The sequence below is a fragment of the Pongo abelii genome, chromosome 10, assembly GCF_028885655.2.
Source record: "Pongo abelii isolate AG06213 chromosome 10, NHGRI_mPonAbe1-v2.0_pri, whole genome shotgun sequence".
Taxonomy (NCBI): Eukaryota; Metazoa; Chordata; class Mammalia; order Primates; family Hominidae; genus Pongo; species Pongo abelii.
In genome coordinates this window covers 100,617,675-100,630,642 of record NC_071995.2, presented here as the reverse complement: position 1 = coordinate 100,630,642, position 12,968 = coordinate 100,617,675, and the positions used below count along the sequence as shown (strand labels likewise).

Sequence of the window (12,968 nt, the reverse complement as noted above, 5' to 3'; positions counted from 1 at the left end):
ACCTTCATTGATTCACATCCATGGGAGAAGAATGGGTGTCAAAATTAGAATGTGCACAGCATCTGGTATGCTAAAAAGGGCAGATTTTTATATACTTCGTCCTGCTGCGCCTTTCTATATTTTGGCTCATTTTTAGTTGAGGTCAACCTAGTAACTTCTTTGAAAATATATATATTTTTAAGATAGTTTAGACTTAGTAATTAGCTTAAACTTAAACTTTTTAAAAATTTGCTTTTGTTAAGAATTTTACTGATAATTTTGGTGTCACAAATATAAATATGCTTATTAAAATGTAGCCACCAAGCTAGTGTTTTTATTGTAACCACCAAAGATTGAAATTTTTAAAAAATATACATGATATTTATGATATATATTTTTCTGTATTTTGTTGATATAATCTTTTTCGGAAATTCACTTATATATTTAAAATAACAAAAGACTATTATAAAGTCCTAATTTCCAAATTTTGGTAGTAAAGTGTGTTTTCTTTGAATTGGGAGAAGCTAAACTTTAGTAGTTTAAGGTAGCAACTTTTTCAAATATGTCTTAAAATTTCTTTCCATGAAAAACAACTTGTAGGGTGAAGTAAGAACATTTATGATCATAATATGCAGAGCCAAATTTCTGTTCCCCTTGAAAATATGAATATCCAGCCTGGAAATGATGGTATTGCTGTGAGTTTTATTATTACTAGTAATATTTATAAGGCTTTACAACTTATAAAATGCTTTCCTATAAATTACCTCATTTGATTCTTGTGGCTTGCTTTTCTTTTTTGTACCCAAAGAGAACTAGTATGTACTTTTTCTTTTGTTCTCCTGGCAATTCCAATTTCAAGTAGCATAAAATTTATTTTAACATGAATGAGGGGGCCAGGCACAGTGGCTCATGCCTGTAATCCCAGCACTTTGGGAGGCTGAGGTGAGCGGATCACCTGAGAGATCAGGAATTCGAGACCAGCCTGGCCAACATGGCAAAACCCTGTCTCTACTAAAAAATACAAAAATTAGCTGGGTGTGGTGGCACTCGCCTGTAATACCAGCTACTCAGGAGGCTAAGGCAGTGCTGAGGCTAAGGCAGTGAGAATTGCTTGAACCTGGGAGGTGGAGGTTGGAGTGAGCCAAGATGGTGCCACTGCACTCCAGCCTCTCTAAATAAATAAAGAAATAAATAAGCAAGACTTCATCTCTAAATAAATAAATAATAAAATGAATGAGGAGCCAGGTGCAGTGGCTCGTGCCTGTAATCTCAACACTTCGGGAGGCCAAGGGTGGAGAATCACTTGAAGCCAGGAGTTCTAAACCAGATTGGGCAACAAAGTGAGACCTCATCTTTACAAAAAATTAGCCAGGCGTGATGGTGTGTATCTGCAGTCCCAAGTACTTGGGAGGCTAAGGCAGGAGGATCACTTGAGCCCAGGAGGCTGAGGCTATAGAGAGCTCTGACCGTGCCACTGCACTCCAGCCTGGGCAACAGAATGAGACCTTGTCTCCAATAAATAAACAAACAAAGACAATAAGTATTGGTAAGGATATGAAGAAATTGGAGTCCCTGTGCGTTGTTGGTGGGAATATAAAATTATGCAGCTGCTACAGAAAAGAGTATTGTGATCCCTTAAGAAATTAAAAATATAATTATTCAGCACTTCTACTTTTGGGCATGTACCCAAAAGAATTGAAAGCAGAGTCTCAGAGAGATATTTGTATATGCATGTTCATAGCAGCATTTTTCACAATAGCCAAAAGATGGAAGCAATGGAAGTATCCATCAGTGGATGAATAGGAACAATTATGGTATATACATACAGTGGAATATTATTCAGCCTTAAAAAGGAAGGAAATTCTGACACATGCTACAACATAGATGGACTTTTAGGACATTATACTAAATGAAATAAGCCTATCACAGAAGGACAAATATTTTATGATTCCACTTGTATGAGGCATCTAGAGTAGTCAAATTCATAGAGACAGAAAGAATAGTGGTTGTCAGCAGCTGGAGGGAGAAGGGAATATTATTAAATGAGTACAGAGATTCAGTTTTCCAAGATGAAGAGAGTTCAGGAGATGGATGCTGATGATGGTTGTACAACAGTGTGAATGTACTAAACACTACCGTATATTTAAAAATGGTTGCAATGTTAAATTTTACGTTATCTGTATTTTACAATAAAAATTAAAAAAAGAAAAAAATGAAGACAGACAATAACAAATGTTGCTGATGGTGTGGAGAAATTGGAACCCTCATACATTGCAGGTACAAATGTAAAATGGTACAGCTGCTATGGAAAAGTTTGGCAGTTCCTTGGAAGGTTAAAGAGAGTTTCCACCTATTGCTCCTACTAGATGTTCTAATCTCATCTACTGTTGTACCCCAGTGTACCTTACACTCTAACTACCAAATGACTTACAGTTTCTGAATGCAGCCTGCTACACCATCCCATTTTATTCTTTACCCAGAATGCTGTCATTCTCTTTTATTTCCACCTTCTCTGTTTCTGGCAAAGTCTTACTCGAATCACAAAACTCTTTGCAAGTGTTTCCAACTCTTTGGAGTCTTCTCTGACCAACTTCAGCAGACTATTTTTTCTTTTCACACAAACAGTTCAGCCTTATTTGTATATATATAGCCGTGCATCGCTTAAGGACAGGGATATGTTACAAGAAATGCATTGTAGGTGATTTTGTAATTGTGCAAATGTCATAGAGTGTACTTACACAAGCCTAAATGGTATAGCGTACTACACACTTAGGCTATAAACCTGTACAGCTTATTACTGTACCAAATACTGTAATTGTAACACAATGACAAGTATTTGTGTATGTAAGCATATCTAAACATAGAAAAGGTACAGTAAAAATGCTGTATAAAAAGTAAAAAATGGTACCTGCATAGGGCAGTTACCATGAATGGAGCTTTCAGGACTGGAGTTGCTCTGGTCACCCAGTGAGTGAATAGGGAGTGAATATGAAGGCCTAGGATGTTATTATACACCACTGTAAATTTCATAAACACTGTACACTTAGACTACACTAAATTTATTTTGAAAATTTTTTTCAATAATAAATTAACCTTAGCTTACTATACCTTTATCAACTTTTTACCTTTTTAACTATTTGTAATACTACTTAGCTTAAAAGACAAGTCATACATTGTACAGCTATACAAAAATATTTTCTTTTTTTATTCTATAAACTTTTTATTTTGACTTCTTAAACTTTTTTTGCCAAAAACTAAAACACATACAAGGCCTACACATGTCAGGATCATCAGTATGACTGTTCTCCATATCCTGTCTGACTAAAAGGTCTTCAGGGGCAATAACAGGCATGAATCTGCTATTTTCTATTGTAACAATGCCTTCTTCTGGAATATCTCCTGAAGGACCTCCCTGAGGCTGTTTAACGTTAACTTTTTTTTCAAAAAGTAAGTAGAAGGAGTACCCTCTAAAATAACAACAGAGGCCAGGCACAGTGGCTCACACCTGTAATCCCAACACTTTAGGAGGCTGAGGCAGGTGCATCACCTGAGGTCAGGAGTTCGAGACCAGCCTGGCCAACATGGAGAAACCCCATCACTACTAAAAATACAAAAATTAGCTGGGCATGGTGGTGCATGCCTGTAATCCCAGCTACTCAGGAGGCTGAGGCAGGAGGATGGCTTGAACCCTGGAGGCGGAGATTGCAGTGAGCCAAGATTGCACCACTGCACCCTAGCCTGGGTGACAGAGCAAGACTCTGTCTAAAAAAATATAAAATAAAATGAAATAACAACAGAGGCTGGGCGCTGTGGCTCACGCCTGTAATCCCAGCACTTTGGGAGGCTGAGGCAGATGGATCACTTGAGGTCAGGAGTTCAAGACCAGCCTGGCCAACATGGTGAAACCTGCTCTCTACCAAAAGTAAAAAAATTAGCCAGGTGTGGTGGCGCGTGCCTGTAGTCTCAGCTACTCAGGAGACTGAGGCAGGAGAATCTCTTGAACCCAGAAGGCAGAGGTTTCAGTGAGCCGAGATCACACCACTGCTCTCCAGACTGGGCAACAGAGTGACACTCCTGGTCAAATAAAATAACAGAAAGTACAGTATAGTAAATACTAGGCAATAGAGGTTTCTCAGCTCCATTATAATCTAATGGGACCACTGTCATATGCAGTTCATCATTGACTGAAACATCATTATATGGCACATGGCTGTATCACATTCTGTAACAATTTGTTTGCATTTCTGTCTCCCGCACAAAAATTTTAGCTGCTTCAGGGAAGGAACTACTTGTTATTCATCTCTGTATCTCCAGTACCTAACACATTTTCTAGCAAATAGTAGATGCATGATGATGAAAATAAATCATCATAATAACAGCAGATAATATTTATCTGATACTATGTGCCAGATATTATCGAACACACTTTACATTTATTAATTAATTTAATCATCACAAAATCCAATCAGTCAGACACAAAATAGTTAAATAGCTTCCCCAAAGTTGGCCAACAAGTAAGAAACAAGGATGGGATTTTAGCACAGTCTGTACCCAGAGCCTATATTCTTAGTTACTATGTAATATAGCATCACATGTATCAATAAATGGTTATACACATAAATTAATGAATTTTATAGTTTCAGTTTCTTCTAGTCCTAAGCTGCTTTTACCCTTTTCCTTTTTTTTTTTTTTTTTTTTTTTTTTTTTTTTGAGACAGGGTTTCACTCTGTTGCCCAGATTGGAGTGCCCAGGCATGGTCATAGCTTACTGCAGCCTCTGCCCCCAGGCTCAAGTGATACACCTCAGCCTCCAAAGTAGCTGGCACAATAGGCCACTACTGGCTAATTTCTCTATTTTTTTTGCAAAGGATGGGGTTTTTCCCTGTTGCCCAGGCTGGTCTTGAATTGCTGGGCTCAAGCAATCCGCCCTCTTCGGCCTCCCAAAGTGCTGGGATTACAGGCATGAACCAACATCCCTGGCCTACCCTTTTCCAAAGTAGCATTTATTTTAGGAAGTTATGTACATTGTTGTATTTGTTTGAGTTGTCATAGATACTAATACAATTTTGATGTGGTATTAAAATAATCCCCACTGGTAATGTTTTCCTGCTTAACAAAGTGTAGACAGTAAGAAATCAAATATATAGCAAAGAGAAATTTACTGGGTAAAATGTGCCTAGTATTCATACCCACTAATTCTAGAGTTGTTGCTTCTAATGAAAAGGGAGGAAGATGATGGTCCCATGTTAGTATGTTAGGCAGATGGAGCATCAGTCAAATCCTGGAACTGCTGTACCCAGCTTTAAAGTTTCACTGTATTGACTGCATAATGCTTCCTTGTAGATATAATCTAAAATTGTTCAGCAGAGCAAATGGGTTTATATTTGACAACTAGGGAGCAATGCCAGCATTATTTTCTCTTTTGTAGTATGCCAAATATATTTAAAAATATAAGCCATAATTTTAATACCTAAAGTAACTGTTAGACTCTGCATTTTCTTATTTTAGTAATAGTAATTTCTGTTTGTGGTGAATATGAGTTTTATTTTTAAGTGTCCTAAATGTTTAATAAGAGTCAAGCCTGAGGGAGAAATCAGTCTTTTAGTTTGTAATTATTAAGATACAGCAGTTATAGGCCAGGCACGGGGCTCGCATCTATAATCCCAGCACTTTGGGAGGCCAGAGCAGGTGGATCACAGGGTCAGGAGATCAAGACCATCCTGGCCAACATGGTGAAACCCTGTCTCTACTGAAAATACAAAAATTAGCTGGGCATGGTGGCACACACCTCTACTCAGAAGGCTGAGGTAAGAGGATGGCTTGAACCTGGGAGACAGAGGTTGCAGTGAGCCGAGATCACGCCACTGCACTTCAGCCTGGTGACAGAGCGAGACTCCATCTCAGAAAAAAAAAAAAAAAAAAAGATATAGCAGTTATATTGTTACTCCTTTTCCTCTGGTTTCCCCCCAAAAAATACTTTTCTTGCTTAATTTACTTTCTTGGTAAGAGTGAATAGAGGCTAAGTGATAGTGCCACTACACTGATTAAATGACTTACTGGCACAAAACTATTGAGGCTTAACTAGTTGACTGTTTTAATAACATCATTAAAATTTCATTTTGGTTTATTAGAGCACATCCATGCAAAGTTGGAATCTAACCATTCTCATGTCTCCTTATAATGCCTAGGGGATCTTTGAAACAGTATTTTTGCCAACTCATACTTTATATTTTCATTCTGTAAAGATAAAACATGTAAGTGAAAACGTTTAACAAACATTAAGAACCTTCTTTGACCAGGCACTCTCCTTCGCTACAAAATTTCCACATTACCTATTTTTTTAATAGCCATTTTTGAACTCTCTTCCATTTCTAAGTTTCTCCCTGCAGCTTTCCTGAACATGAAGCATTTCCTTTTCTTTTCATTTCTAGCTTTTCTTTCTTTGTACCTCATGTACACTTGGAAGCTTCAGGGATTTAGCACTGGTCATGCCAGCCTCTACAGATCACCTCTCTGTCTATGATTGGGTCTCCATGGTAATGAGAAGCAGAAAGTGCTGAAGTAGCACACTATGTAAGGACTGGCAAGAGAAAATACTGTCGCGGCCTCTACAGACATAGCATTGAATCCCCATGGTGCCGAAGAAGCCCGAGAGAAGCACGCTGTGGTGTAGAGCAGGAGACTGAGGACACAGACTTGGCAGATTTATTAGCAGCAATATTCTAAGATGAAACAAATTTAAGAGTTTGTAAGTGCTCTTTTCAATTGGAAAAGACCTTTAAAAATTTTTTTCTTTTCTTTTAGGAGGCCAGATGCTCCAGTGCCTGATGGCGAAAGTGAAAAAACTGTAGAAGAAAGTTCAGATAGCGAATCTTCTTTTAGTGACTAAGCTTAATTTTGATAAGAATTACATATGCATGCATAGGGGTACATTTACGTTCTGTAAGAGATTGAGCCTGAACTCTCTTAGTCATAAAAACATCAAATGGCCGCATGTCCACTACCAAGCTTCTTCTATGTTAAAAAAAATAATAATAAATCAGTTTTAACCTGCCAGTATGTCTTGTTGCTAAAATAAAGGGCCTCAAAATGAAAAATAGGATAACCTAAATAAAGTACAATTAGTGCTACAAATACTAAGATAGAATATTGTAGAGATACAATGAGCAATTACAGTCAGGCACAGTGGCTCACGCCTGTAATCCCAGCACTTTGGGAGGCCGAGGCGAGTGGATCACCTGAGGTCAGGAGTTCAAGACCAACCTGGCCAACATGGTGAAACCCCATCTCTACTAAAAATACAAAAAGTAGCTGGTCATGGTGACAAAAATTAGCTGGGCATGGTGGCGGGTGCCTGTAATCCCAGCTACTCGGGAGGCTGAGGCAGGAGAATCACTTGAACCCAGAAGGTAAAGGTTTCAGTGAGCCGAGATTGCATCATTGCACTCCAGCCATGGCGACAAGAGTGAAACTCTGTCTTAAAAATAAAAAGAGATGCAATGAGCAATTTTAAATGAAGTCAGTGTGAGTTTAGTGATCAATAGTAGACCCAATGCAAAAAAAAAAAAAAAAAAAAAACCAAAAAAAAAAAAACAGTGAATTTGGCTAAGTGAATTATTCAATTTTTGTGAATATTTTAGCATGAAAAGTATATGGATTCATATCATGAGCTGTTAAAGACATTTCTGGTAGAAAGTAATACTGGGTTGAAATTTTCTGTGACAAATTAAAACTTACATATCACATACGTTATGGGTATGGAACTTTTTGGTAGTATTTTTTAGCATATGCAGCCTTTCACCACTTGGCCATTAGTTCATATGTTTTTTAAGTCAGATATTCTTATGCAGTCATGCATTGATTAACAACAGGGATATGTTCTGAGAAATGCGTCATTAGGCGGTTTTATTGTGCAAACATTGTGGATTTTGTAACAAGTGTACTTACACAAACCTATTGCTTCTAGGCTACAAACCCGCACAGCATGTCACTGTACTGAACACTGTAGGCAGTTGTAACACAATGGTATTTGTGTATCTAAATGTAGAAAAGGTGCAGTCAAATATGGTTTTATAATCTTAGGGGATGTTGACCAAAACATTATGCAGTGCTTCACTATATTTATTAGCAGATGGAAATTGAATTGAAGGTCGTTTCAGTGTGGTTCAGAATGAGTAACCACCATTGCCATCAACTCCTGTATTACCTAAACAAAAAAAAATGTGTGCAGGATTAAAATGTTCTCACCTCACCTTGCAAATAAGTAATTATTCATAGTTATTTACACACAGTCTAGAAAATTCCTAAAGTACTTATGTGAAAAATATATAAATGCATTTAACTAATTGTGCCCATTTTAGTTTAGTTCACCTGCAAGTAGAGCCTGAGAAAAGGACTTGGGTATATATAGGTCATTCACAAGGTGATCCTAGAAAACAGAAGTAAAAAAACAGGGAGACGAAAAGGGAGAAAACCACTTAAAAGTTTATTATTGGCCGGGTGCAGCAGCTCACACCTGTAATCCCAGCACTTCGGGATGCTGAGGTAGGTGGATCACTTGAGGTCAGGAGTTTGAGACCAGCCTGGCCAACATGGTGAAACCCTGTGTCTACTAAAAACACAAAATTTAGCCAGGTGTGGTGGCATGCACCTGTACTCCCAGCTACTGGGAGGCTGAGGCAGGAGAATCACTTGAACCTGGGAGGTGGAGGTTGCAGTGAGCCCAAATGGCACCACTGCACTCCAGCCTCGGTGATAGAGTGAGACTCTCTCAAAAATAATAAAAAATTTAAAAGGTGTGTTATCAAGATTGCCAGTTGGGGTTTGAGTGCTCCAAGACCTTCTGAGAAGCTTTAAGAATGCCTCCCAAAATTTTCCACCTAATAGAACTGGGAACATTTATTAACCAGTTTCCATCCCCCATTAGTTGAGTTGCCTCCAGGGGCATTAATTATCCCTGCACTTCTGGGCTGCGCTTCTGTGTGGGAAAGCAGCACCCCAGTGTTGAAGAAAGACTTAGACTTGGAACAGGAAGCAGAAAGATACATGGCTTCGGCCTGCAGTGGGATTTCACCAACAGAAAGGACAAGTCCAAGCTTACTCACCTAGAACTATCCATGTAGCTGTGACTGATACCGGAAGTGGACGAGGGAATATGCAAAAGAGATATTTGCTGCGGTCTACCCAAATGCAGTCAATTCAGAACTGATTGAGTCCCATGTTAAGTCTACTTTGTCTTTTGTCTGTGGGATAACACAAGGTGATGGCCAGCCACAGTCTTTCTAAAATCTACACAGGAAGATTAGTGAGACAAGCCACAATTACTGTCACTACAACTGAACGCAAGGCCCAAACTGGTACTTATCATCTTCTTCCACTACCCATTTTACATTTCTCCCGCTCTATATCAGAAATTCCGCTGGTCTAGGCTGGTTGTCATGCATAATGACCCAGACCTTCATCTTTTACGTTTTCTAGGGCTTTGATTGCTTTGCCCTGTTTAGGCTATGGTTATGACAATCATCTGTTTGCTGTTTTATACCAGGCACTGAAGCACCACGACATGCCCCAGTGAACCACCTGCATTCTAGACACATTCTTCCTGTGTCATTTTGTAATCACAACCCTAGCTCCTCATGTTAACATATTACTTCCTATTTTTGTCCCACAGACGTGAGCAGTCCCAAGGGGCCGATGGGCAGCAGTAGATTCAGCTTAGTGGAATCCTTACTGTGCTCCCCCATGGAAGTGTGCTAGTTCTTTCCTCCTACCCCATCTGGGAACTGGGACTTCCAGCAAAGTCTGAGGCGTCAGGGATGGGAAGCACAATTACAAAAGAATGTCACTGAGAATGGTGGAGAAGGACCATTCCTATTTCTTTTCTCTTGGCTCCTGGATCTGTGAATCCTGGCAGTTGAGGACATGGCATCATATGCTAGCCATTTTTATAGTGCATTTACCACATCCTAGAGATTAGCACTTCTACCTTGCAGAATGTCATCTCTGAGCTGGTGCCTACAATGAGCCTATAATAGACCGTTTCATTGTTCTATTTGATTGATTTCTTCTGGATAATGCTGTATGCGGTAAGACCAGTGGATCCAACAATTCATGCACCTATTGTTACTCATTTACTACAAAATAATCCCAAGATCTGAGGCAGTGTATTGCAAGATACCATGTTGGTAATAGACATCCTGTAGGCTATCAGAGAGTAATGCTGGCAGAGGTGCTGCTGGAAGGAAAGGAAAGCCCCTGTTAAGAGTCGTAATTAATTACAATAAGAAAGAATTACTCCTCTTCCAGGGTGGAAGGAATTTAATGCAAATAAATTGCTCCCAAGTGACTGGTTAACCTCTTCAAGGAATAGTATCAAATCATTGGTCTCTGCTGCCGACAAATAGGGTATTCAGCAGTAGCTGAATCCTAGCTCATCTAGCTCATCACTAGATGATCATTAGTGTGGAAGCCCAAGCTGTTGGGCCCAAGCATAGCCGGCATCTCTGCTGCCACGATTACTCCATTTGCGGGCTCATTGTGTAACCTGGGGTAATCAAGGACAAGGCTGGCTGACATCTACTGGAGAAATCATCTTGTCCACCTAATTTTTGCCTCCTCAGGTGAGTGTTTTCTTTCTGGCATTTCGTCCTACAAAAATCTCCACACTTTGGGCACATTCCCATAGTTTTGTCCACATTCTTCATCCTTAAATCTCACTTTCTCTAATCTTCCAATATTGCTCCCTCATCCCTGACCAGCCAAGCCAGTTACCAAGATCAAAAGTCTGTAGTATTTAACTCAGGCCATGTGCTTCTTCAGCAACATCATGACAAAGTGTACTGTTTGAAGCTGTGTCCATCAGGAAGATTATTTTCCCCACCACTAATTGTTAGAGCCACCTCTGTCAGAGGCAGCAGTGTGGCAGCCAGCCATTTTTGCCTACACCAATATATCAAGCTTGTCCATGCATCAACAAGGTCCACTGTTTCCCGTCAGCTAGTGAGATAATATTGCAAAGGTAGCTTCAATTATTCACTTTCTCCCTATTGCATGCCTTTTGCCATATGTTTGCATTGCCCTCCTCCTCTGAGTAGAGCATTTGCCCTTAACTTTGGATTCTGAACTTAGCCAATGGAATATTAACAAATGTGATCCAAGCAGAGGCTTGACAAATACTTGGTTGGTCTTCCCTTCTCTTGTGGCTCTGTTATTGACATGAGAACTTGACTTGGATAGTCTAATGAGGATGAAAGATGCATGGAGCAGAGATGAGTTGTTCCATTCATATATCAGCCAACCCAAGACATGAGCAAGACCAGCCAAGATCAAAAGACCTACCTAGCCAATTCTCAGCTGGCTGTGGATGTGAATAATAAATGCTCACTATTGATTATCTTACAGTTTTTTATTGTTCTTGGTTGTTACCACATAATTTTAGCAATAAACTGATACAGTGGACCATTGAAGATTCTGCATGAGATCATACAAGTAGGTTGAAGAAAAGGCATTAGTGTAAGAGATGTAAATGATATGGGAAATAAATGATAGGTCACTTGTCCGTGTAGCTTACATGTGCCTTATTGACTTTTATAGGCTTCATCCCGAAAGTATAATTCCATTGAATAATGGATTGCTACTGTGACTACGTGACTTTATGATATGGTGTATCTGATAAAACCCAGCTTATGATGGGCAGCTCAGTTAATCACTTGATATCATATATAGTCAGATTCTCAGCTTCTACTGGGCACATGCTAGGTGTTGCTTTTCAAACAACAAGAAGGCAAGACCTTTGCTCCAGAAGCAAAGGGTCTGTGCTATTAATCTTCTATTAGGGCTGACTAGACATGCCACACAATCTTCATATCTACCATAGACATCTCTATCATCAATGGGTAATCTGAGCCATATAGTTCAGGGAGGAGGGCAGCTTACATCATAGCCTGATCCTGCAGCAGAGCCCTCTCTTGTTCTGGGCCCCACATAAAGCGTATAGTCTTCCAATTCAGAGCTGTATTCCTGAGAAAGTGTATGATGCTTTCAAAAGCAGAAGTCCCCAACATGCTGTGTCTCTTTCTTACTGGTAAAGGGTGAAAGTTCACTAATCTGTCCTTTACTTTGGAGGGGATGTCCCAGCACCTTCCAGACTGTTGGACCTCTAAAAGCTGTAGGGATCTGAATCTTCCATCCTCTAGCTTGTGTGCGTCTTATAGAACACCAGGAGTTCTTTCTGCTTTCTGTTTACCAGATACATGCAGCTGATGTTATCAATATAGAGGATCAACACAAGGTTCTGTGTAATGTGAGAATGAACAAAATCCCTGAAGACTACACCGTGGGCCAGGCACGGTGACTCACACCTGTAATCCCAGCACTTTGGGAGGCCAAGGCAGGTGGATCACTTGAGGTTAGGAGTTCGAGACCACCCTGGCCAACATGGTGAAAACCTGTCTCTACTATAAATACAAAAATTAACCAGGCATGGTGGTGTGTGCCTGTAGTCCCAGCTACTCAGGAGGCTGAGGCAGGAGAATCACATGAACCCAGGAGGTGGAGGTTGCAGTGAGTCGAGATGGCACCACTGCACTCCAGCCTGGGCAACAAGGACTCTGTCTCAAAAAATAAATAAATAAAAATAAAAATAAAAAATAAAAAATAGACTACACTGTGAGAGAGAGCAGGAGAGCTAACATAGTTCTGGGGCAGTCAAGTTAATACGTATTGCTATCCTTTCCATATAAACACTTTTGATATTCCTAATGATTGAAAAAATGTTTGTCAGAACAACAGCCACATATCATGCAGAGGCTGTGTTGATATGTTACAGGAAAGGTACCATACTAGACACGGTAGACACGATTGGCACTATCACTTTATTAAGTTGACAATATTCCCTTGTGTTCCACCATGGCAGATGCCATACTGGTAAATGCAGAGGATGCTACCTCTGCATCCTGTAAGTCTTTGGAAGTGGTGCTAATCTCAAAAATT

The 12,968-nt window shown here is 39.7% G+C and overlaps 1 protein-coding gene across 3 annotated transcripts in view; it reads left to right on the top strand.

Annotated features, from left to right (window-relative positions):
- Positions 1–7,034, top strand: part of WASHC3 (WASH complex subunit 3) — a 50,673-nt gene extending 43,639 nt beyond the window's left edge. For 2 of the 3 annotated variants that reach the window (XM_009248159.3, XM_002823651.5), the window contains exon 7: positions 6,783–7,034. In XM_009248159.3, the coding sequence (XP_009246434.3) occupies positions 6,783–6,867 (85 nt within the window). In that variant the 3' untranslated portion in view covers positions 6,868–7,034. Of the gene's footprint in view, positions 1–579; positions 675–6,782 lie in introns of all 3 variants that reach the window. The other variant, XR_008512097.1, reaches the window with a different exon arrangement.
- Positions 7,035–12,968: the final 5,934 nt, after the last annotated feature.